Source organism: Oncorhynchus clarkii, chromosome 33 (genome assembly GCF_045791955.1).
Source record: "Oncorhynchus clarkii lewisi isolate Uvic-CL-2024 chromosome 33, UVic_Ocla_1.0, whole genome shotgun sequence".
NCBI lineage: Eukaryota > Metazoa > Chordata > Actinopteri > Salmoniformes > Salmonidae > Oncorhynchus > Oncorhynchus clarkii.
Genome location: NC_092179.1, coordinates 13265188 through 13290600, shown reverse-complemented (window position 1 = coordinate 13290600; position 25413 = coordinate 13265188). Strand labels below are relative to the sequence as shown.

Below are 25413 nucleotides of genomic sequence, written 5' to 3'. Positions count from 1 at the left end.
CCAGTGTTTTACTTGCTATATTGTATTTACTTTGCCACCATGGCCTTTTTTTGCCTTTACCTCCCTTATCTCACCTCATTTGCTCACATCGTATATAGACTTGTTTATACTGTATTATTGACTGTATGTTTCTTTTACTCCATGTGTAACTCTGTGTCGTTGTATGTGTCGAACTGCTTTGCTTTATCTTGGCCAAGTCGCAATTGTAAATGAGAACTTGTTCTCAACTTGCCTACCTGGTTAAATAAAGGTGTAATAACATTTTTTTTTAAATAATTAATATACAGTGAGTGTACAAAACATTAAGAACCCCCCCATTTTGACTCCAACTTCTCAATGTTGTGTCAAGTTGGCTGGATGTCTTATGGGTGGTGGACCATTATTGATACACAGAGGAAACTGTTGAGCATGAAATACTCAGCAGTGTTGCAGTTCTTGACACACTTGCTACCATACCCTGTTCAAAGGCAATTAAATATGTTGTAATATTCACCCTGAATGGTACACATACACAATTCATGTCTCAATTGTCTCAAGGCTTAAAAATCCTTCTTTAACCTGTCTCCTCCCCTTCATCTAAACTTATTGAAGTGGATTTAAAAAGTGACATCTTTAAGGGATCCTAGCTTTCACCTGGATTCACCTGGTCAGTCTATGTCATGGAAAGAGCAGGTGTCCTTAATGTTTTGTACACTCAGTGTATGTAAGGTTCATGAAATCAATAACTTTCAAACACTGGATAACGTTCATATACTGGCCATCATCTTTATCAACTTTCAAAGCAGAATTGTTCCTCAACTGCAGTGTATGATATAAAATTTTCTAGCTCAGAGTCTCTACTTTTATCCAATGTAAAAAAACACAATTTCAAATTGCTAAACAGGACCGAATCTAGGCGGTGGGTCACAAATTATATCATGAGCAGAAAACCCAATTAATCTCCATCGTTCATTGAAGTTGATTGGTCATTTATAACCAAAAAACTTAAGACGTGAGGTTGAAGGAGAATGGCAGGTCGAAGAAGAATGGCAAGGTCGAAAAAGAATGGCAGGATCGAAGAAGAATGGCAGGTCGAAGAAGAATGGCAAGGTCGAAGAAGAATGGCAGGTTGAAGAAGAATGGCAAGGTCGAAGAAGAATGGCAGGTCGAAGAAGAATGGCAGGTCGAAGATGAATGGCAGGTTGAAGAAGAATGGCAGGTCGAAGAAGAATGGCAGGTCGAAGAAGAATGGCAGGTTGAAGAAGAATGGCAGGTCGAAGAAGAATGGCAAGGTCGAAGAAGAATGGCAGGATCGAAGAAGAATGGCAGGTCGAAGAAGAATGGCAGGTTGAAGAAGAATGGCAGGTCGAAGAAGAATGGCAGGTCGAAGAAGAATGGCAGGTCGAAGAAGAATGGCAGGTCGAAGAAGAATGGCAAGGTCGAAGAAGAATGGCAGGATCGAAGAAGAATGGCAGGTTGAAGAAGAATGGCAAGGTCGAAGAAGAATGGCAGGTTGAAGAAGAATGGCAAGGTCGAAGAAGAATGGCAGGATCGAATAAGAATGGCAGGTCGAAGAAGAATGGCAGGTCGAAGAAGAATGGCAGGTCGAAGAAGAATGGCAGGTCGAAGAAGAATGGCAGGATCGAAGAAGAATGGCAAGGTCGAAGAAGAATGGCAGGTCGAAGAAGAATGGCAGGTTGAAGAAGAATGGCAGGTCGAAGAAGAATGGCAGGTTGAAGAATAATGGCAGGTTGAAGAAGAATGGCAGGTCGAAGAAGAATGGCAGGTCGAAGAAGAATGGCAGGTTGAAGAAGAATCGCAAGGTCGAAAGAGAATGGCAGGTCGAAGACGAATGGCAAGGTCGAAAGAGAATGGTAAGCTAACATGCGGGCCACAAACAGGCAAATACTGGCGCAGTAGACGACCACACCGGGTTCCACTCCTATCGGCTAATAACAAGAAGAAACGGCTACAGTGACTACGGGATCACAAACACTGGAAAATTGAGTGGAAAGACCTTCCTGGTTCCTGTTGCGTTCCTGTTGCGTCATGCTGATGGCAGAGTCAGGTTTTGGCGTGAGTCCATTTTTGTATTTTATTATTATAATTTTTTTGTGTACTTCTTTGACATTTTCCTGCATTGTTAGAAGATAGTAACATAAGCATTTCACTGCACCCGCTAGAACATCGGCTAAACTGTGTAAGCGACCAATAAACTTTGATTTGGATTTGTGTGTGTGCATGTGCATGTTTGTGAGTGTGTGCGTGCGTGTGGGTACATCTGAGTGTCAAATGGAGATATACTACCTGGCCTGTATTATCGATCAGAGATTGGAGACCTGGGTCTCTGTTCAACCCTGTCCACCTCTGTGACCAGCCATGACCTCTGACCCTTTGACACGCTAGGAAATAGTCACTCATCTGAGACTGCACTGGGCTGACCGGGCTTCCTGCCTCCCTAAGGGTTCAACTGTAAATCACACAACCTGTGCAATCTTCTGTTCTCTCTTCTCTTCTCTCCTCTCCTCTCCTCTCCTCTCCTCTCCTCTCCTCTCCTCTCCTCTCCTCTCCTCTCCTCTCCTCTCCTCTCCTCTCCTCTCCTCTTCTCTTCTGTCACTTTCTTTCTAATCCTGGGATAATATATGAATCCCTGTTCTTATGTTTACCAGGCAGGTCCTTTATTTACTGGCTATAAACAGCAATCCATCTGCTGAGGTTTTGTTATACACACACACATACACACACACACACACACTGTCAATCACACACACATGCAGGGCTGACACACATACACCGCACAACACACACAGACTCACTCACACAAACGTATGCACGCACACACACGCATGGACACACACACACACAGCGCTGTGCTGAGACAATCGGAGGACAGCTGTGCTGAAGGAGAGGACGAACCACCTGTGGGCGACACTACAGAGAGAGGAAGAGAGGAACTGTCGGACTCATCTCTCCCCCCTAAACAGCATGTGGGAGGACTGGGCTTTTACTTGCTCACTTGAAGGAGAAGGTTTGGGAATGAGATAGGGGATGGGGGGGGGGGGGTATGGGGTGGAGAGAAAGAGAGAGATATTTTTGTCAATGATGCATGGTCATATCTACAACCTGTAGTTTTGGTAACCTCTCTCCTCCCGAGGAGAAGTTCAAGCATAGAGCCCATTAACCTTCAACAGCATTATGCTTCCATTTCAGTGTCTGAGGAGATATTAGAGAGTGATTAAGTGAGATTGATGGAGGTTTAATTCACTGACAAATATAATTGTTGCTGTTGTTTAATCTTCCATCTTCATTACTTCAAAGCGCCTTTGAGAGGGGCCGGACTTGAAGGAGAGACACAGTAACACAGAAGCAATGAGATGCAGGACAAGGTCAAGGGTCATATTTACGCTTCACTGAAAGGGAGGGAGTGTTTGTTTTGTAGTGACACTTCTGAAGTAGGGTTGGGTTTTGAATACTGTTTAAACTTTAAAATATATTGTTAAGAGATGGATTTGGAATGTATCTACTTTATATTCAGTATGCATGTCAAATAATGTGCGCAAGAATGGAACATTCAAACTTTGAAACATATTATGTTGAAGAGATGGAATTAGAATGTACTTACTGCACATTCAATATACTGTGTGGCTATTTAAACATTGAATGTGTACGATACAAAATTGTTTCGGATTTAAGAAGGGCGACCTTCATTCCTGAACTTCTCCGCTTTTGAGAACTTCTCCGCTTTCAAACTTTGAACAATTTGGTATTATACATTTCCTTTAAAAACACCATATCCAATAACTGACTTCTCAGTGACATTCAGACAGTTTGTAAATAACTAATTATTGGGTCTGACTAGATGGCCACTGCCAATCCCAGACAAGGATTAAAATAGCCAGTCAGTCAATGTGAGGCAGATAGTCAGTTCTACTGTATAAGGACTAGCTATCTTCCAAAGCCAGATTGACGAAAAGAGCCTTGGGTTGGAGAGTTGTGTAACGTTGACTCCGATGCAGTCATTCAGTCAGTCTGTACTCAAACAATGAATCAGTATAATAGTGACAGGACAGGACAGGACACAAGTCTTTTAATTTGTCTGTCTGTCTGTCTGTCTGTCTGTCTGTCTGTCTGTCTGTATGCCATCTATCAAGGGCACAGGGCTTGAAAGTGGGCTGGGAGAGATAGAGAGAGGAGGAGGACAAACAAACGAGTGCAACTCCTCCGTATGCATCTACGTCTTGACTGGTATTATACAGCCTCAGATAACAGGACAGTTGTCTGATAGATACTGTTGTGTGGGAGAGGAAGAGCAAGAGAGCAAACGACAGAGAGTGAGTGAGTGAATAGCAAGGCAAAATTGGAAGGGAAAGAGTGGAGCAAGTCAGAGAAAGAAATTGAGAGAGTCAGAAAGAGTGTGATAGAGAGATAGAGGGGGAGAAGAATGGGAGGAGGCCCGGAGGAGGAGGTCAGTGGAGGTAGAGAGAAGGAGGGATGAATGCATCCCCTGTTCCTCTCCAGTATCTCAGACATGAGCTGGATAAACAGGAAATGCAGCTGCTCTTGTCCGTCATTCCCCGGCCTAAAATACCCTGCAGTCCTCTGGTAGTTAAAAACATTACCACAATCACATTTACCTCAGCTAACTAGAGAGCGAGAGCGAGAGAGAGAGAGAGAGAGAGAGAGAGAGAGCGAGACAGAGACAGAGATAGAGAGAGAGAGAGAGAGAGAGAGAGAGAGAGAGAGAGAGAGAGAGAGAGAGAGAGAGAGAGAGAGAGAGAGAGAGAGAGGAGGAGGAGGAGGAGGAGGAGGAGGAGGAGGAGGAGGAGGGTAGAAGAGGGGAGACGAGAGGAGAGGAGAGGAGAGGAGAAGAGGGGAGAGGAGAAGAAGGGAGGAGAGGAGAGGAGAAGAGATGAGAAGAGGGGAGAAGAGAAGAGAGGAGAGGAGAGGAGAGGAGAGGAGAGGAGAGGAGAGGAGAGGAGAGGAGAGGAGAGGAGAGGAGAGGAGAGGAGAGGAGAGGAGAGGTGAGGAGAGGGGAGGAGAAGAAGGGAGGAGAGGAGAGGAGAAGAGATGAGAAGAGGGGAGAAGAGAAGAGAGGAGAGGAGAGGAGAGGAGAGGAGAGGAGAGGAGAGGAGAAGAGAAGAGGGTAGAGGAGAGGAGAGGAGAGGAGAGGAGAGGAGAGGAGAGGAGAGGAGAGGAGAGGAGAGGAGAGGAGAGGAGAGGAGAGGAGAGGAGAATAGCGAGAAGGGAGAAAATCTCTGCTCTCTTTTTTGTGCGTTGTGGCTGATAGTTGGGAATCTGGACACGCAATTCCTCTGTTTTACTAATCCCTTTTTTCTGTAAGAGAGAGGAGGAGCAGAAAGGAGGTATTGTGGCGGTAGACAGTGCAGTAAAAGGGACCATACAGTACCAAATGGAGGTCGCTGGAAGACAATGGGTGGCCTTCACTGTTCATTCACACAGACTCCACAGCACTATCAAACAACTCTTTCTTCTCTCTCCCTCTCTTCTTTCTTTCTCTCCATCTGCCTTTCTTCTCCACATCACACAGGGGAACAATGGAGCCCCGGATGGCTGGCTGTCCACAGTGTCCATTTTAGAGACGAGGTTGTATTTCTTCCTCTCTCTCTCCCTGTCTCTCTCTTACCTTCTCCAGACCCACCAAGAAACCCCAGGAGAGAGTAGAAGAGAAAGAGAAATAGCAGAGAGAGCGAGTAAAGAGAGCGAGGAGAGGAAGAGACAAAGTGGAAAGAGAGGGAGAAAGAGGGAGCGAGAACTGAGCCTCTTCAGGGGAAAGCACTGACAACCTACCATGTGAATAGTTCAGGAAGTTATTGTAAGTTCACATGAGGTACTTGTCGTTGTTCAACCAGGGCTATTCAACTATATTCTTACGGAGGCCAGATTTGTTATTTTCTACATGGTATTACTCCTAAGACCGGTATAAAAAACAATGCACAAACACAAGGCACATTTATTAAAATAACATTTGCTGAAAGTACATTATAAGTGCTTTAAGATTAGCCTCATTTAGTGCATTTAAATAATGGAACACATTTTTACTTATAACAAAGTTGACTTGGAACACATTAATACATTTCCACTCTTCTGTCCATTTTACATACATTGCTTCATCTTTTGTTTTTATTTAGACATAGAAAACCTTTTATGCATGGAATATCTCAGTTGACCAGCATCCTATTTTGTTCTATTTTCGATTTCTTTATAATTTAGTTATTTTATCTGTCTTGTTGTTGTGTTTCTTATTTTTACCCCCTTTTTGTGGTATCCAATTGTTAGTAGTTACTATCTTGTCTCATCGCTACAACTACCGTACGGGCTCGGGAGAGACGAAGGTCGAAAGTCATGCATCCTCCGATACACAACCCAACCAAGCCTCACTGTTTCTTAACACAGCGCCATCCAACCCGGAAGCCAGCCGCACCAATGTGTCGGAGGAAACACCGTGCCCCCGGCCCGCCACAGGAGTCGCTAGTGCGCGATGAGACAAGGATAACCCCAGCAGCCAAACCCTCCCTAACACGGACAATTGTGCATCACCCCACAGAGTCTCTGGTGGCACAGCTAGTGCTGCGATGCAGTGCCCTAGACCACTGCGCCACCCGGGAGGCCTTTGTTGTTGTTTTTTACACATAGAAACCTTTTATGAATGGCATATCTTAGTTGACTAGCTTTTGTGCAGAAGTCTCTCTCACCCGCATCAGTAGAGGACAGCTCCCTGTAACAAACTGCACCACATCTGTGGGGACTTAAACTCATCAAATCTCATTGCAAAGTTATTGCAAAGTTAGCTTTCGGTTTATCTAAAAACTCCGACATCACGGGAGTTTTTGGCACTAAACATCGGATTTCTACGGGGATCTAAGGGCCATTCTAAACTGATAAATGGCCCAGATCTGGCCCGCGGGCCACCAGTTGAATAGCCTTAAACAACTAAAGTACAAGACAAGACGAACATTGACGCACTCTCTAGTCAAACCAATAATTGTGTTGTTTTTAATTGAGAATAGATTGAATTCAGAATGTAACTACAGTAATTGAATAGAAGACCATGGGAAATGCTGATTGGTTTATGCCAACCCATTGACAGTTCTCTTATGGTAGTCTTTCAATAGTCCTCTAACTAGAATACTCCCCTATGGCCTGAGGGCTAATGATATTTATACTTGATCAGTGATCCGTATGTCTACATCCCAAATGGCACCCTATTCCCTATATAGTGCACTACTTTAAACCAGGACCCATAGGGCCTTGGTCAAAAGTAGTGCACTATGTAGGAAAAGGGGGCCATTTGGGATACATGGTGTGTGTGTGTGTCCTCTGGAATTGATACCAGGGTGTTCTAAGGAACAAGTACTCTTCACTTGTAACCCCGTCGTCTTCTGTCTCGGAAGCAGGCTATACACACACACACACACTCGCACGCATGCACGCATGCATACACAAAAGTACATGCACGCACGTACACACACATGCATGTGCACACAGCAGAGCAGCAGATATGTCTGAGAATACATTAAAGAAGAGGGATAGGGAGATAGACAGCGACTGACATCTCAGTGACACACCAAAAACATTCACCTGTGAATCTGTAACCTTCATCATGATGTAGATAGTCTCTCCTATTACCACTGGTCCAAGATCTTTATCCATCCACCTTTTGGTTAAGGTTAGGATTGGGGGTGGGGGTAAACTGATCGTAGATATGTGGTTAACAGCAACTTCTACCTCAAGCCTCCGTGACATCTCAAACATGTGGGCTGCACATTATTCAACATTTCCTGTGTTTGTCTCAGAGCATCACTAACACTGGACCACTGTTAGAAACTGTAGTTTCAGGGTCATCGGTTCAGCACCAACCTCCAACCATTCACAGTCATCCAAGTCAAACAGACTAGACCCTTACAGGACAACAGGAAATAACACCAAGCTTAGAGACACTAAACCGAGAACTAACACCTTCTGTCAGTCACAGACAGACAAAATAAACATGCAGCCAAGACGGTCCTCTGTAGCTCAGTTGGTAGAGCATGATGCTTGTAATGCCAGGGTAGACGGTTCAATTCCTGGGACCACCCGTACATAAATCGTATGCACGCATGACTGTAAGTCAATTTGGATAAAAGCATCTGTTAAATGGCGTTTATTATTAAATAAGATGCTAGGAACAGCTAACCTTCAGAGCCAGATCATTGTGATCCACAAGAAACACCTTCCGTCATGTTCAGACAAGACAACAGTAATGGCTAATTGAGACTAAAGTGAGTGTACACTAGGGTGATAACCTGTGTACTCAGTCGTAATAGTACCTTGACACTAGGTTGAATCCCATTTGTAACACACACACCCCAGTGGCTCGCAGTCTCTCACTGTCTAAGTCACGTTAATTACCTGTGTGTCTGTGACGGTGGAACCTTGTAGCCCTAACCCCTTGTAGCACTCAGGGATATGGGAATTGATGCAGACTCAGCGACCCCTCTGATTGGGGTTAACAGTGTGATCATTTGCATGAAGGTGGGGCTTCATTAGCAGAGAAAGTGACCTCCAGTGCAAATATACAGAGCAAGAGGGACCACTAAGCCTGTCGCATGCTTCCCAGTCGAAACAGTTTGCGTATATATTATGACGAAGTGTTGTGATGTTTTTGTTAATCTTGCTGTTCAGCAGGAATTTCTTTCCGGCTGTTCTGGACAACATTTCTTGAGGCAATTCAAAGTTCGGTAGCTGAAGTGTAGGCCCCTTTGTCGGTGATTGGTCAACAGTACTCCTCTGTATTAGGACGGGGTTCTTCAATGAAGTGTTCGTTGTCATTCAACAAGAGACGACTAGTTTTCTCTTGAGAAATACTGCACAAAACATCTTACTTAGATGTAAAATTGCGCAACTAAGAACTCGGGAAAAACTTCCAAATGAATAATAGATTTCTTGATTTATCTTGGGTTGATTTTAATATTTTGAGGAAGTGTTTCTGGCTATGTTGTTGCTATGTTGGCTCAAGAGTGACAAACAGCAATAATATTGCTACTTTTTTCTCGTTTTTCAAGCGAACACACAGACAAACACACACACACAAAGACACACACAGCATGGAAGATTAGCTATTGTTAGGCAGACAGAGCGGACTCTTCGTTTGGCAACACCTGTGGTCCGTCCCTGTCCAGTCATGTATAATGCAGAGGGAGGGTGGGGCCTGCTGTTGTCTGTCCCTGGGGGGGGTTCCCATCAGGGGGGACAGTGGATTAATCATTTAACAGCACATGACAAAATGGAATAGGATAAATAAATAACATGTAATGGCTTCTGTGAACAGACACACACACATGCACACACTGTGCACACATACATTTATACACACACACATTCACACACGAAAACACACACACACACACACACAGGTGGCCCTCTTCTAACCTGGTGACACATTCGGAGGACACTAATGCCCACTTTCAGTTGGCCGCACAAACACACATAGCTCGTCCACCCCTACACTCACAGAGACTGTCCAGTCAAGTGTAGTTAGTGTGCCACAGAATGTCCCTGACAATATTGTTCTGAAACACAACTATAGTATCAACCTCTACTGGATATATGAACTGCATAATATCAAACATTTCCCTCAAACTGGTTTAAATAGATGGATCTCAAACAGGGGTGTGTGTGTGTGTGAGAGAGAGAGAGAGAGAGAGAGAGAGCGAGAGAAAGAGGGGTGGGAGCGTGGGGGGTTGTGTGATCATTATTAAAGTGATGGGCCCTGTTCGGGAAGGCTGTAGCCTGTGAATAGTAATGTGTGGTGACCTTGACGTGGAGGACCTGCTGTTCCTTTACGGTACACTCTAGTACACGCACTCTAATGACATCAAACACGGTGATGACATCAGACAGGGGAACAGGATCCCCTGCCTGCATGACTCATTTACAAGACAAGACTCCCCACTTTCCCTACAGGAGACCCCCCCCCCCCCCCCCCTCCCCTCCCCACACCACTCTCCTCTCCTCTGCTCTGCCTCCCCCTACTGTTATCCCTTTCTAAATCTTCACTATCTGACCATTCTGGAAAAGACGTAGGAACAGTGCTTTGAAAGCACAAAAGTAACCGCCTAACTCTACAGAACATGAATGAAAACATCCCAGATTTGTTTCAGTGTGAGCGTGCACACCTTTATCTGTGTGTGTTGGTGTGTGTGTGTGTGTGTGTCTGTGCGTGTGTGCTCCTTTGCAAGCTTCACCTCTTTCTCTTTCAGCTCAGTGCCAGAAAAAATGGGCCTCAAACTGTTCAGCTACAACTGTTCCAAGTCCCAATCATTACAGCTTGTCACAAATAATTAATTTTCTCATTCCTCATAAAGATGTATAAAAAATTACCATGTTATTATACTCTGCCACTCTCCGGAGGCAGCGGAAGACCAGATTTAATTGAAATTTCTTCCTGCACATTAAATTAAATCCATAAATAAGAGTTTAGGCGTTGGTAGAGGAAGCATATGTTCGTTAGTCCAGACAGGCGGCAGTAATGGCTGTTGTAATGTTTTAATAGCTGCTCTCTCCAAGCACCGATACGTTCCCATCATTCCACTGATCACAGCCAGTCACAGGCAAGCTAGTGGCCAATTACAGAGCTCTATACCATGGTCACTATAGAAGGACGAGGACAGGGACAGGGACAGGGACGAAACAGGCAGGCACAAGGGACAGACTGATATGCTGTCTGGATCAGAGACACAGCATATGAAATACTGATGTTTGGAGGACATTACAATGAGAATGCCTAGAGGTTGGACTTCGCTGTTTTACATGGTGAAAATGTCCTCAAAAGGGGTTGCTTTTCCATGATCGTTAGACAATAGATTCAATACATGTGCAGTATCTTTAGGAGAATAAAAGGTGTTTATAGTTCATGGTTGATGATGATTCATTTAACCCGTTCTTTGTTTAAACAGCAGGTTGTCTCTCATCAGATCTATACAGGCTCTGTGGCAAAGTGGGGATGGATGGGGACTGATGTAAAAGAGCAGCTAACCATGCTGAGAGGGGGTTCAGACACACACACACACACATAGCGTGTAGAGGTCCCCTCCGCTTCACACACACGCACAGTGGGCAGTGTCCGGGTCAGTATAACAGAATGGTGACCGCTGCCAAACCAATCTCATAATCAGGCCTGGGACATGACCACAAGCTGTGAACATAACACTGCAGTGACACGATGGAGTCACACACACACACACACACACACACACACACACACACACACACACACACACACACACACACACACACACACACACATAGATGCACACACACATTCACACAGCCACACATACAAACACACATAGATGCTCTCTCACACACACACACACACACACACACACACACACACACACACACACACACACACACACACACACACACACACACACACACACACACACACACACACACACACACACACACAGGTGTGCATCTAACAATGTTCCAGATATGAACTGAGGGACAGTTATTAGCTTAAACATCATTAGTTATTAGTTATAATGCACTGCTAGTGTAAGGTGGGTCACATCATTAATATCATTAGTTATAATGTACTGTTAGTGTAAGGTGGGTTACATCATTAGTTATAATGCACTGTTAGTGTAAGGTGGGTCACATCATTAGTTATAATGCACTGTTAGTGTAAGGTGGGTCACATCATTAATATCATTAGTTATAATGTACTGTTAGTGTAAGGTGGGTCACATCATTAGTTATAATGCACTGTTAGTGTAAGGTGGGTTACATCATTAGTTATAATGCACTGTTAGTGTAAGGTGGGTCACATCATTAGTTATAATGCACTGTTAGTGTAAGGTGGGTCACATCATTAATATCATTAGTTATAATGTACTGTTAGTGTAAGGTGGGTCACATCATTAATAGCATTAGTTATAATGTACTGTTAGTGTAAGTAAGTTAGTGTAAGGTGGGTCACATCATTAATATCATTAGTTATAATATACTGTCATTAATAGCATTAGTTATAATGTACTGTTAGTGTAAGGTGGGTCACATCATTAGTTATAATATACTGTTAGTGTAAAGTGGGTATCATCATTAGTTATAATATACTGTTAGTGTAAGGTGGGTCACATCATTAGTTATAATATACTGTTAGTGTAAGGTGGGTCACATCATTAATATCATTAGTTATAATGTACTGTTAGTGTAAGGTGGGTCACATCATTAATATCATTAGTTATAATGTACTGTTAGTGTAAGGTGGGTCACATCATTAATAGCATTAGTTATAATGTACTGTTAGTGTAAGGTGGGTCACATCATTAGTTATAATGTACTGTTAGTGTAAGGTGGGTCACATCATTAATATCATTAGTTATAATATACTGTTAGTGTAAGGTGGGTCACATCATTAATAGCATTAGTTATAATGTACTGTTAGTGTAAGGTGGGTCACATCATTAGTTATAATGTACTGTTAGTGTAAGGTGGGTCACATCATTAATATCATTAGTTATAATGTACTGTTAGTGTAAGGTGGGTCACATCATTAATATCTTTAGTTATAATATACTGTTAGTGTAAGGTGGGTCACATAATTAATAGCATTAGTTATAATATACTGTTAGTGTAAGGTGGGTCACATCATTAGTTATAATATACTGTTAGTGTAAGGTGGGTCACATAATTCATAGCATTAGTTATAATATACTGTTAGTGTAAGGTTGGTCACATCATTAGTTATAATGCACTGTTAGTGTAAGGTGGGTCACATCATTAGTTATAATGTACTGTTAGTGTAAGGTGGGTCACTCATTAGTTATAATATACTGTTAGTGTAAGGTGGGTCACATCATTAGTTATAATGTACTATTGGTGTAAGGTGGGTCACATCATTAGTTATGATATACTGTTAGTGTAAGGTGGGTCACATCATTAGTTATAATGCACTGTTAGTGTAAGGTGGGTCACATCATTAGTTATAATGTACTGTTAGTGTAAGGTGGGTCACATCATTAGTTATAATGTACTGTTAGTGTAAGGTGGGTCACATCATTAGTTATAATATACTGTTAGTGTAAAGTGGGTCACATCATTAGTTATGATATACTGTTAGTGTAAGGTGGGTCACATCATTAGTTATAATGTACTGTTAGTGTAAAGTGGGTAACATAATTAGTTATAATGCACTGCTAGTGTAAGGTGGGTAACATCATTAATATCATTAGTTATAATGTACTGTTAGTGTAAGGTTGGTCACATCATTAGTTATAATGCACTGCTAGTGTAAGGTGGGTCACATCATTAGTTATAATATACTGTTAGTGTAAGGTGGGTAACATCATTAGTTATAATGCACTGCTAGTGTAAGGTGGGTAACATCATTAATATCATTAGTTATAATGTACTGTTAGTGTAAGGTGGGTAACATCATTAATATCATTAGTTATAATGTACTGTTAGTGTAAGGTGGGTAACATCATTAATATCATTAGTTATAATGTACTGTTAGTGTAAGGTGGGTCACATCATTAGTTATAATGTACTGTTAGTGTAAGGTGGGTCACATCATTAGTTATAATGTACTTTTAGTGTAAGGTGGGTCACATCATTAGTTATAATATACTGTTAGTGTAAGGTGGGTCACATCATTAATATCATTAGTTATAATGTACTGTTAGTGTAAGGTTGGTCACATCATTAGTTATAATACACTGTTAGTGTAAGGTGGGTCACATCATTAATATCATTAGTTATAATATACTGTTAGTGTAAGGTTGGTCACATCATTAGTTATAATGCACTGTTAGTGTAAGGTGGGTCACATCATTAATATCATTAGTTATAATATACTGTTAGTGTAAGGTGGGTCACAGCATTAACTCTCTAGAGTCTAAGCCCTGTCTAAGCCGGGGGAGGGGGGGTTCTACTAAGATATGTGGAATTGTTTAAAAATGGTCATACTGTATCAAGGATCATTTAGCTATTTGATTTTGAATTTAAGAGCCCTTAAGGTATCCCTAAAAATGTTAAAAAAGGAACAAAGAAACTCTAGAGCCTCTAGAGTCAAAACATATGGAACGTAACCAGAGGACAATACTGTACATTTCTAAGAGCAACGCGAGGAGAAGACAATAAGGTAACAATCATCTGTAGCTCCGTTGACAGAGCATAGCACATGTGATGCCAGGATAGTGGGCACAATTCCTGAGCCCACCCGTATTTGAACTCTACGCATGCATGACTGTGCATAGAAGTGTCTGCTAAATAGCATATATTCTATCATTAACTATCCTTACCAGTCAGTGAGTGGTGATGCTGTATGGTTCAGTTCTGAAGCTGGGGTCACTTTAGTCCAGGGCGAGAGAAAACTTGGCTCCACTGACCCCTACACAACACAAACACACAGAGAGAAACATACACTATTAGACCCACAATGTTGAAACCTCTTTGGGCTAGGGGGAGGTATTTTGACGCCCGGATGAAAAGCATGCCCAAAGTAAACTGCCTGCTACTCAGGCCCAGAAGCTGATGTGCATATAATTGGTAGATTTGGATAGAAAACACTCTAAAGTTTCTAAAACTATTAAAATAATGTCTGTGAGTATAACAGAACTGAAATGGCAGGCAAAACCCCAATGACAAACCATCCCAAAAAGAAAGAAATTCAGCATAACACTGATTTCAATGGCTGGCACTTTTATTATAAGGCGAAATCCTCCTGATTGCAGTTCCTAGGGCTTCCACTAGATATCAACAGTCTTGAGAAAAAGTTAAAAATCCTACAATGTGATTTTCTGGATTTTTTTTCTCATTTGGTCTGTCTACCTATGATGAAAATTACAGGCCTCTCTCATCTTTTTAAGTGGGAGAACTTGCACAATTAGTGGCTGACTAAATACTTTTTTGCCCCACTGTAACTGAGACCTTTTGGAGTGCCAACAGAAGAAGATCTTCAAAGGTAAGGCATTTATTATATCGCTATTTCTGAATTTCGTGTCGCAACTGCCTGGTTGAAAATGATTTGTCATGCATTTGTATGCGGGGCGCTGTCCTCAGATAATCGCTTGGTTTGCTTTTGCCGTAAAGCCTTTTTGAAATCTGACACCTTGGCTGAATTAACAGGAAGTTAAGCTTTATTTTGATATAATGCACTTGTGATTTTATGAAAGTTAAATATTTATAATACTGTATTTTGAATTTGGCGCTCTGCAATTTCACCGGATGTTGGCCAGGTGGGACGCTACCGTCCCACGTAACCTAGAGAGGTTAAACCCCTTTGGAGATATGTTAACTTTAGTATAAAGGTATACCATCCCTTAAAGTGGACAATCACAATGACACTAACAGCTGTAGAGACAACGGACTCACGACTGACATCAGGAAGCATGTCAACGTAACAGTTTAGACAGTGTTTACAGGTTACACCAGAAGCAGAGGAACAGTTCACACCATGAAGATGTGACAACTAGCCACACATACTGTACAAGATACCAGTTAATAACAAGGAAACGGGAACTGTAGTCGTAAATGTTAAATATGTCACATTTAAGTTTATGAATAGATGACAATTACTGTATGCCGGGACTGTGATCTCAGCATTCTGTTAGTCCCCATGAAGAACAGGATTGTGTTGAACGCACACACACTTACACACACGCAATCCCCCCCCCACAAACACACACACATACATACACACACACACCTCCTCATCCTCATCATCTCATGTCAATGAAATCCTCAGAGACAATAAGCTATTTTGAGGCCAAATCACTGACAGAAATCCATTTTTTCCAGTGAAAAGATCCGGAAAAACATAAGATTTTCATCAGATTGGATTTACCTCTTGAATTTATTCTCAACGTTCCTAACAATTACTGTTCCTCTATCTCATCAGCAAATGCTACGTCTATTGCATGTTATTGGAAAATGAACACAGTGAGTTATATAAATCATTAAACCTCTTAACAAACACACTCATATAAACCTTGTTAAAACACACACACACAACACACACAGAAAAACCCTCTTAATGTACTTTAGATGATCAAACTTGATATTAATTCCCTCTCTCCACCGCTCTTGTCTCAATGTTCTGAAGGGAACGTGTACAGTAGTGGGATAAACGCTGCTACAGAGTAGAGTGGATCATCTTTAGTTTTATTACAACACTTGGCAGAGGTTTCTCCAATCAGCTAAACACCAAAACACTGCCTGTTCTCTCCTTCTCTCCTCCCTCCATCCCTTCCTCCCTCCTCCCTTCTCCTTCTCTTCCTTCTACACCAAAACACTGTCTGTTCTCTCCTTCTCTCCTCCCTCCATCCCTTCCTCCCTCCTCCCTTCTCCTTCTCTTCCTTCTACACCAAAACACTGCCTGTTCTCTCCTTCTCTCCTCCCCCCATCCCTTCCTCCCTCCTCCCTTCTCCTTCTCTTCCTTCTACACCAAAACACTGCCTGTTCTCTCCTTCTCTCCTCCCTCCATCCCTTCCTCCCTCCTCCCTTCTCCTTCTCTTCCTTCTACACCAAAACACTGGCTGTTCTCTCCTTCTCTCCTCCCTCCATCCCTTCCTCCCTCCTCCCTTCTCCTTCTCTTCCTTCTACACCAAAACACTGCCTGTTCTCTCCTTCTCTCCTCCCTCCATCCCTTCCTCACTCATCCCTTCTCATTCTCTTCCTTCTACACCAAAACACTGCCTGTTCTCTCCTTCTCTCCTCCCTCCATCCCTTCCTCCCTTCTCCTTCTCTTCCTTCTACACCAAAACACTGGCTGTTCTCTCCTTCTCTCCTCCCTCCATCCCTTCCTCCCTCCTCCCTTCTCCTTCTCTTCCTTCTACACCAAAACACTGCCTGTTCTCTCCTTCTCTCCTCCCTCCATCCCTTCCTCACTCATCCCTTCTCATTCTCTTCCTTCTACACCAAAACACTGCCTGTTCTCTCCTTCTCTCCTCCCTCCATCCCTTCCTCCCTCCTCCCTTCTTCTCTTCCTTCGACACCAAAACACTGCCTGTTCTCCCCTTCTCTCCTCCCTCCATCCCTTCCTCCCTCCTCCCTTCTCCTTCTCTTCCTTCTACATCAAAACACTGCCTGTTCTCTCCTTCTCTCCTCCCTCCATCCCTTCCTCCCTCCTCCCTTCTCCTTCTCTTCCTTCTACACCAAAACACTGCCTGTTCTCTCCTTCTCTCCCCCCTCCATCCCTTCCTCCCTCCTCCCTTCTCCTCTTCCTTCTACACCAAAACACTGCCTGTTCTCTCCTTCTCTCCTCCCTCCATCCCTCTGTCCTTTCTCCCCTTCTCCCCCTTCTACAGATGCATTAGTAACCCCAGTTCATTTGTGTTGCAGCTCCCAGAGATGTATGATTTTATATACATTATACACCTTATCACTGATTCATGTGTTTGTTTTTTATGACTGTGTTTTTCTTTCTGTTTGCATTTTGTATTTATATTTTTATGCGTGCATTTTCTGTAATTTATGTGATTCAGGGCTCATCTGTAAAAGAGACATTGGACTCAGTGATAAAGGTTAAATAAAATCCCCTTACAGTACACACACCACCAAGTCATCAGATTGGGGAGTGTACAGTTTGTATCTTGTCAGAACATTGGAGATGTGATTTGGGGACTGGTTTTTGTTCTGAACATTGGAGATGTGATTTGGGGACTGGTGGTTCTTCTGGACATTGGAGATGTGATTTGGGGACTGGTGTTTGTTCTGAACATTGGAGATGTGATTTGGGGACTGGTGTTTGTTCTGGATATTGGAGATGTGATTTGGTGACTGGTGTTTGTTCTGAACATTGGAGATGTGATTTGGGGACTGGTGTTTGTTCTGAACATTGGAGATGTGATTTGGGGACTGGTGTTTGTTCTGAACATTGGAGATGTGATTTGGGGACTGGTGTTTGTTCTGGATATTGGAGATGTGATATGGGGACTGGTGTTTGTTCTGAACATTGGAGATGTGATTTGGGGACTGGTGGTTGTTCTGAACATTGGAGATGTGATTTGGGGACTGGTGGTTGTTCTGAACATTGGAGATGTGATTTGGGGACTGGTGTTTGTTCTGAACATTGGAGATGTGATTTGGGGACTGGTGTTTGTTCTGAACATTGGAGATGTGATTTGGGGACTGGTGTTTGTTCTGGATATTGGAGATGTGATTTGGTGACTGGTGTTTGTTCTGAACATTGGAGATGTGATTTGGGGACTGGTGTTTGTTCTGAACATTGGAGATGTGATTTGGGGACTGGTGTTTGTTCTGGATATTGGAGATGTGATATGGGGACTGGTGTTTGTTCTGAACATTGGAGATGTGATTTGGGGACTGGTGTTTGTTCTGAACATTGGAGATGTGATTTGGGGACTGGTGTTTGTTCTGAACATTGGAGATGTGATTTGGGGACTGGTGTTTGTTCTGGATATTGGAGATGTGATATGGGGACTGGTGTTTGTTCTGAACATTGGAGATGTGATTTGGGGACTGGTGGTTGTTCTGAACATTGGAGATGTGATTTGGGGACTGGTGGTTGTTCTGAACATTGGAGATGTGATTTGGGGACTGGTGTTTGTTCTGAACATTGGAGATGTGATTTGGGGACTGGTGGTTGTTCTGAACATTGGAGATGTGATTTGGGGACTGGTGGTTGTTCTGAACATTGGAGATGTGATTTGGGGACTGGTGGTTGTTCTGAACTTTGGAGATGTGATTTGGGGACTGGTGGTTGTTCTGAACATTGGAGATGTGATTTGGGGACTGGTGGTTGTTCTGAACATTGGAGATGTGATATGGGGACTGGTGTTTGTTCTGAACATTGGAGATGTGATTTGGGGACTGGTGGTTGTTCTGAACATTGGAGATGTGATTTGGGGACTGGTGGTTGTTCTGAACATTGGAGATGTGATTTGGGGACTGGTGGTTGTTCTGAACATTGACATCTGTCATTAAAAGAAGAAGAGAAAGTGTTATTGTAAGTCTCATCTTTAGTTGGTAATCTTGTAAATGTTTGATGTAGTGTATCTGATGCATGGGACTTGTGTCTAGGTAGGACACAACATATGCACAGCATGTGTCTGCCCAATGAACTGCATGAAGTACAGAGTTAGAATAGCACAACCCTTGCTAACAAGCCACACATTGTCTTTCCTTATGGTGCTGAGAGAAGAAAATCCTACCATCAATGATATATTTTTGACATTAACTTCCACTACAATGACACAAAAAAACAACAACCGAAAAAAGAAAGGTCGACAAAATGACAAAGGAACAAATGCATGCATGATGGAGTAATGTCAATCATTGTGAACCGTCCTCTGTCCATGTCGTTGGTCACATAACAAGAACCTAGTGGTCTAGTCGTTCTCTCTCTCTCTTTCTCTCTCTCTCTCTCTCTCTCTCTCTCTCTCTCTCTCTCTCTCTCTCTCTCTCTCTCTAACAGACTGGACCACCCTCGGACTGGGCTCGCTGAGAGAGGGACAAGTATTTACATGTATTTACACACACAAAGACACTAACCCTAACCCTATGCACTTAGGAGATGTCTACACAACAGCCTTCACATGAGCTATGGATGGAAGAACAAACAATGAAGCTTCCTACAGCATGCTTAAGAGAGAGAGAGTTTGTTGTGTGTGTGTGTGTGTGTGTGTGTGTGTGTGTGTGTGTGTGTGTGTGTGTGTGTGTGTGTGTGTGTGTGTGTGTGTGTGTGTGTGTGTGTGTGTGTGTGTGTGCTTTTACTGCATGCCTTTACTCCAGCGTCCCTGTTTTTCCTATAGCGGCCAGAGTGAAACTGTGAACACAATCCCTTGGCCTGACCACACTCGTATTTACCCTAACACATAAACACATTTTCCCAGAAACCATGATTAAAATCTGCCTTTGTTGCTGTGCTTCAATGTCCCAGCTATGTCCCGATGGAGGCCTGTGAGACTGCTATTCTACTATTCTGCAGTGTTAATCTACTGTGGTGGTTGAAAAGGCTGTAATGAGTTCCCGGTTGTGAATGGAATCTATAGTTTTGTAATGTCCAGACTCCAAGCCTATTCTTTACAGCAGAGAGGGACCGTGAGACCCACTGCTTAAATTATGAAGTTCCCAAAACGTTCCCACACCGTTCCTACAACGTTCACATAAGGGTGTGAGAACGAGAGTGATACAGTAGAAAGAGGGAGAGCCGGGCAGCCAGATAGAGTAGGTAACTGAAAACACAGTGATAGTAGCTCTTGTGTCTTTTGCCTATCTGAACAACCAGACACAAAGACACTAGCATCAGTTCACATGACTCATTATTCTGCACACAATCTGGAGACTCACTCACACTAATACACACACTCCATAATTAAAAGAGCAACACACACCATAATTACAAGGGCAACACACGCTATGAAAGGGCAACACACTCCATAGTTAAAAGTGCAACACACACCATAATTAAAAGAGCAACACACACCATAATTACAAGGGCAACACACGCCATAAAAGGGCAACACACTCCATAATTAAAAGAGCAACACACCCCATAATTACAAGGGCAACACACGCTGTCACGACTTCTACCAAAGTCGTTGCCTCTCCTTGTTCGGGCGGTGCTCGGCGGTCGACGTCACCGGTCTTCTAGCCATCATTGATCAATTTTTTCATTTTCCATTGGTTTTGTCTTGTCTTCCCACACACCTGGTTTCAATCCCATTCATTACCTGTTGTGTATTTAACATTCTGTTTCCCCTCATGTCTTTGTCAGAGATAGTTTTATGTCAGTGTTGTTTTATGGTTGTATAGGTGCGTGACGGGTCCTCGTACCCATGTTTATTTATGTATGTACATATTAGTGTTTGGAGCATGTTAAGTGGGCATTTATTAAAAGACTCCATTTCCACTTCGTTTGACTCTCCTGCGCCTGACTTCCCTGCCACCTATACAAACCACTCTGACAGAAACTCTGACCATAAATATGAAGTCAGCAGGAGAAGACACTTCGCTCATGGAGGTGGAGGAACGCGTCATGGAACAAGCGGAGGAGATTGACAGTCTGAGCGCCGCCATGGATCGCATTGTCCAGAATATGGACCGTTGGGAGAGACAGGGAGTTTCACCACCACAACCAGGATCTCCCTTGAACGCTCTTTCTCCTCCTGAACCTAACAAGATCCATTTATCCCTACCCACGGGATACAACGGAGATACTGCCGGCTGCCAGAGTTTTCTTCTTAAACTGAACTTGTATCTGGCCACGGTCTCCCCAGTACCATCGAACCATGAGAAGAGTTGCGCCCTCGTCTCATGCCTCACCGGGAAAGCCCTGGAGTGGGCCAGCGCTGTGTGTAGAGAGGAGGATGCGGCGGTGGACCATTTTGAGGAGCGCCTCTATCATCTGAGGCACAGGAGTGCACAGGAGTTTGCTCTGGAGTTTAGGACCCTGGCTGTCGGCGCTGGATGGAGCGACAGGGCCCTGATCGACCATTACCGTTGTAGTCTACGCGAGGACGTCCGTCGGGAGCTGGCCTGTAGAGACACCACCCTCACCTTTGACCAGCTGGTGGACATGTCCATCAGGCTGGACAACATGCTGGCTACTCATGGACGTCTAGATCGGGGTCTGGTTGTTCCATCCTCCCGCACTCTCTCTCCCAAACCTATGGAATTGGCAGGGATGGTGCGCAGGGAGACCGGAGGGGGTTCCCGCTGGAGCACCATCTATGGTCACAGAGGGCACACTGCTTGTCGGTGCCGGGTTGGTTCCTCTGGGAATAGAGAAGGCAGGCAGGACACTCTGGCATCACCCCAGGTGAGTAGGCACCATTCTCATCCAGAGCCCTCTGTTGCACTAATGTTTGTCTCTGTCACTTTTCCTGATTTTTCCCTGCATTCCCAGTATTAGGCGCTAGTAGAGTCAGGCGCGGCTGGGAATTTCCTTAATAAAAGTTTAGCTCATAGTTTAGGGATCCCTATTGTTTCTGTGGATACGCCTTTCCTTATTCATGCCTTAGATAGTCGACCATTAGGGTCAGGGTTTATCAGGGAGGTCACCACACCTTTGTGTATGATAACGCAGGAGGGTCACAAGGAGAAGATGAGTCTTTTCCTTATTGATTATCCTACGTATTCTGTGGTGCTAGGCCTACCCTGGTTAGCTTGTCATAACCCCACTTTTTCTTGGCCACAGAGGGCTCTCACGGGGTGGTCGCGAGAGTGGTCAGGTAGGTGTTTAGGAGTTTCCGTTGGTGCTAATACGGTGGAAAGTCCAGACCAGATCTCCACCGTGCGCATTCCCCCCGAATATGCCGATTTGGCTCTCGCCTTCTGTAAAAAGAAGGAGACTCAATTACCACCCCATCAACGGGGAGATTGTGCGATAAATCTCCTGGTAGACGCAACACTTCCCAGGAGTCACGTGTATCCCCTGTCGCAAGCAGAGACGGTGGCTATGGAGACATGTCTCTGAATCCCTGCGTCAGGGGTACATTCAGCCATCCATTTCACCCGTCTCTTCGAGTTTATTTTTTGTGAAGAAGAAGGATGGCGGTTTACGCCCGTGCATTGATTATCGAGGTCTCAATAAAATCACAGTGAAATATAGTTAACCGCTACCTCTGATAACTACGGTTATTGAGTCAATGCATGGGGCACGCTTCTTCACAAAATTGGATCTCAGGAGTACGTACGATCTGGTGCGTATTCGGAGGGGTGATGAGTGGAAGATGGCATTTAGCACCACCTCAGGTCATTATGAGTACCTTGTCATGCTATATGGGTTGATGAATGCTCCATCAGTCTTCCAATCATTTGTAGACGAGATCTTCAGGGACCGGCACGGGCAGGGTGTAGTGGTGTATATCGATGATATCCTGATATACTCCGCTACACGCGCCAAGCATGTGTCCCTGGTGCGCAGGGTGCTTGGTCGCCTGTTGGAGCATGATCTATATGTCAAGGCTGAGAAATGCTTGTTCTTCCAACAATCCATCTCCTTCCTAGGGCATCGGATTTCCACATCAGGAGTGGAAATGGAGAGCGACCGCATTGCAGCCGTGCGTAATTGGCAGAATCCAACCACGGTAAAGGAGGTGCAGCGTTTTTTTAGGGTTTGCCAATTACTCCAGGAGGTTTATCCGGGGTTTTGGTCAGGTTGCTGCTCCCATTACCTCACTGCTAAAGGGGGGCCCGGTGCGCTTGCAGTGGTCGGCTGAGGCGAACAGGGCTTTTGGACACCTGAAGACTGTTTACCTCGGTACCTGTGTTGGCTCATTCAGATCCCTCTTTGCCATTCATAGTGGAGGTGGACGCATCCGAAGCTGGGATAGGAGCAGTGCTCTTTCAGCGTTCGGGTGCGCCACTGAAGCTTCACCCCTGTGCTTTCTTTTCGAAGAAGCTCAGCCCGGCGGAGCGAAACTATGATGTGGGGGACCAGGAGCTGTTAGCTGTCGTAAAAGCCTTGAAGGCGTGGAGGCATTGGCTTGAGGGGGCTAAACACCCTTTTCTCATCTGGACTGACCACCGCAATCTGGAGTACATCCTGGAGGCGAAGAGACTGAATCCTCGCCAGGCAAGTTGGGCCATGTTTTTCACTCGTTTTGTGTTTACTCTTTCTTACGGACCAGGCTCCCAGAACGTTTAGGCAGACTCATTGTCTCGGCTGTATGACACAGAGGAGCGGTCCATGGAACCCACTCCCATACTCCCAGCTTCGTGTTTGGTGGCGCCTGTAGTGTGGGAGCTGGACGCGGACATTGAGCGGGCGTCACGTGCAGAGCCCTCTCCCCCTGAGTGTCCAGCTGGTCGTCTGTATGTTCCGTCTGCTGTCCGCGACCGATTGATCTATTGGGCTCAAACGTCACCCTCCTCTGGTCATCCTGGGATAGGTCGGATGATTCGCTGTCTTGATGGGAGGTACTGGTGGCCCACTTTCTGGTGCCCAGAGGTAAGCTACAACCTTTACCCGTTCCTCAACGGCCATGGTCGCACCTGTCAGTGGATTCTTTTGACTGATCTTCCACCTTCACAGGGTCGTTGTGGATCGGTTTTCGAAGTCCTGTCGTCTCCTCCCTTTGCCCGGTCTCCCTACGGCCTTACAAACTGCAGAGGCCCTGTTTGCACACGTTTTCCGGCACTATGGGGTGCCTGAGGATATAGCGTCTGATCGGGGTCCCCAGTTCACATCAAGGGTCTGGAAGGCGTTCATGGAACGTCTGGGGGTCTCGGTTGGTCTTACCTCAGGTTTTCACCCCGAGAGTAATGGGCAGGTGGAGAGAGTTAACCAGAATGTGGGTAGGTTTCTGCGGTCTTATTGCGAGGACCGGCCGGAGGAGTGGGCGAAGTTCGTGCCCTGGGCAGAACTCGCTACGTCACTCCTCCACTAACTTTACTCCCTTTCAATGTGTATTGGGGTATCAGCCAGTTCTGGCTCCTTGGCATCAGAGTCAGACCGAGGCTCCTGCGGTGGAATTTTACTTTTAAACTCGGACAAAACAGAGATGCTTGTTCTAGGTCCCAAGAAACAAAGAGATCTTCTGTTGAATCTGACAATTAATCTTAATGGTTGTACAGTCGTCTCAAATAAAACTGTGAAGGACCTCGGCGTTACTCTGGACCCTGATCTCTCTTTTGAAGAACATATCAAGACTGTTTCAAGGACAGCTTTTTTCCATCTACGTAACATTGCAAAAATCAGAAACTTTCTGTCCAAAAATGATGCAGAAAAATTAATCCATGCTTTTGTCACTTCTAGGTTAGACTACTGCAATGCTCTACTTTCCGGCTACCCGGATAAAGCACTAAATAAACTTCAGTTAGTGCTAAATACGGCTGCTAGAATCCTGACTAGAACCAAAAAAATGTATCATATTACTCCAGTGCTAGCCTCTCTACACTGGCTTCCTGTCAAAGCAAGGGCTGAATTCAAGGTTTTACTGCTAACCTACAAAGCATTACATGGGCTTGTTCCTACCTATCTCTCTGATTTGGTCCTGCCGTACATACCTACACGTACGCTACGGTCTCAAGACGCAGGCCTCCTAATTGTCCCTAGAATTTCTAAGCAAACAGCTGGAGGCAGGGCTTTCTCCTATAGAGCTCCATTTTTATGGAACGGTCTGCCTACCCATGTCAGAGACGCAAACTCAGTCTCAACCTTTAAGTCTTTACTGAAGACTCATCTCTTCAGTGGGATATACGATTGAGTGTAGTCTGGCCCAGGAGTGGGAAGGTGAACGGAAAGGCTCTGGAGCAACGAACCGCCCTTGCTGTCTCTGCCTGGCCGGTTCCCCTCTTTCCACTGGGATTCTCTGCCTCTAACCCTATTACAGGGGCTGAGTCACTGGCTTGCTGGGGCTCTCTCATGCCGTCCCTGGAAGGGGTGCGTCACCTGGGTTGTGCCATGGCGGAGATCTTTGTGGGCTATACTCAGCCTTGTCTCAGGATGGTAAGTTGGTG

The 25413-nt window shown here is 44.4% G+C and overlaps 2 protein-coding genes across 3 annotated transcripts in view; both read right to left on the bottom strand.

Annotated features, from left to right (window-relative positions):
- Positions 1 to 25413, bottom strand: part of LOC139392572 (transcription factor SOX-5-like) — a 284267-nt gene that overhangs the window by 178690 nt on the left and 80164 nt on the right. The window contains exon 3 of one of the 2 annotated variants that reach the window (XM_071140638.1): positions 14289 to 14377. The gene's annotated coding sequence lies outside the window, so the exon portion shown is untranslated. Of the gene's footprint in view, positions 1 to 14288; positions 14378 to 25413 lie in introns of those variants that run through there. The other variant, XM_071140632.1, reaches the window with a different exon arrangement.
- Positions 17527 to 18930, bottom strand: LOC139392920 (homeobox protein 2-like). The gene has a single exon (XM_071141244.1). The coding sequence runs from the start codon at positions 18928 to 18930 to the stop codon at positions 17527 to 17529; it is 1404 nt and encodes a 467-aa protein (XP_070997345.1).

Excerpts from the sequence above, each read along its gene's own strand:
- LOC139392920 (XM_071141244.1), bottom strand. The coding sequence starts at position 18,930 with ATGACAGATGTCAATGTTCAGAACAACCACCAGTCCCCAAATCACATC.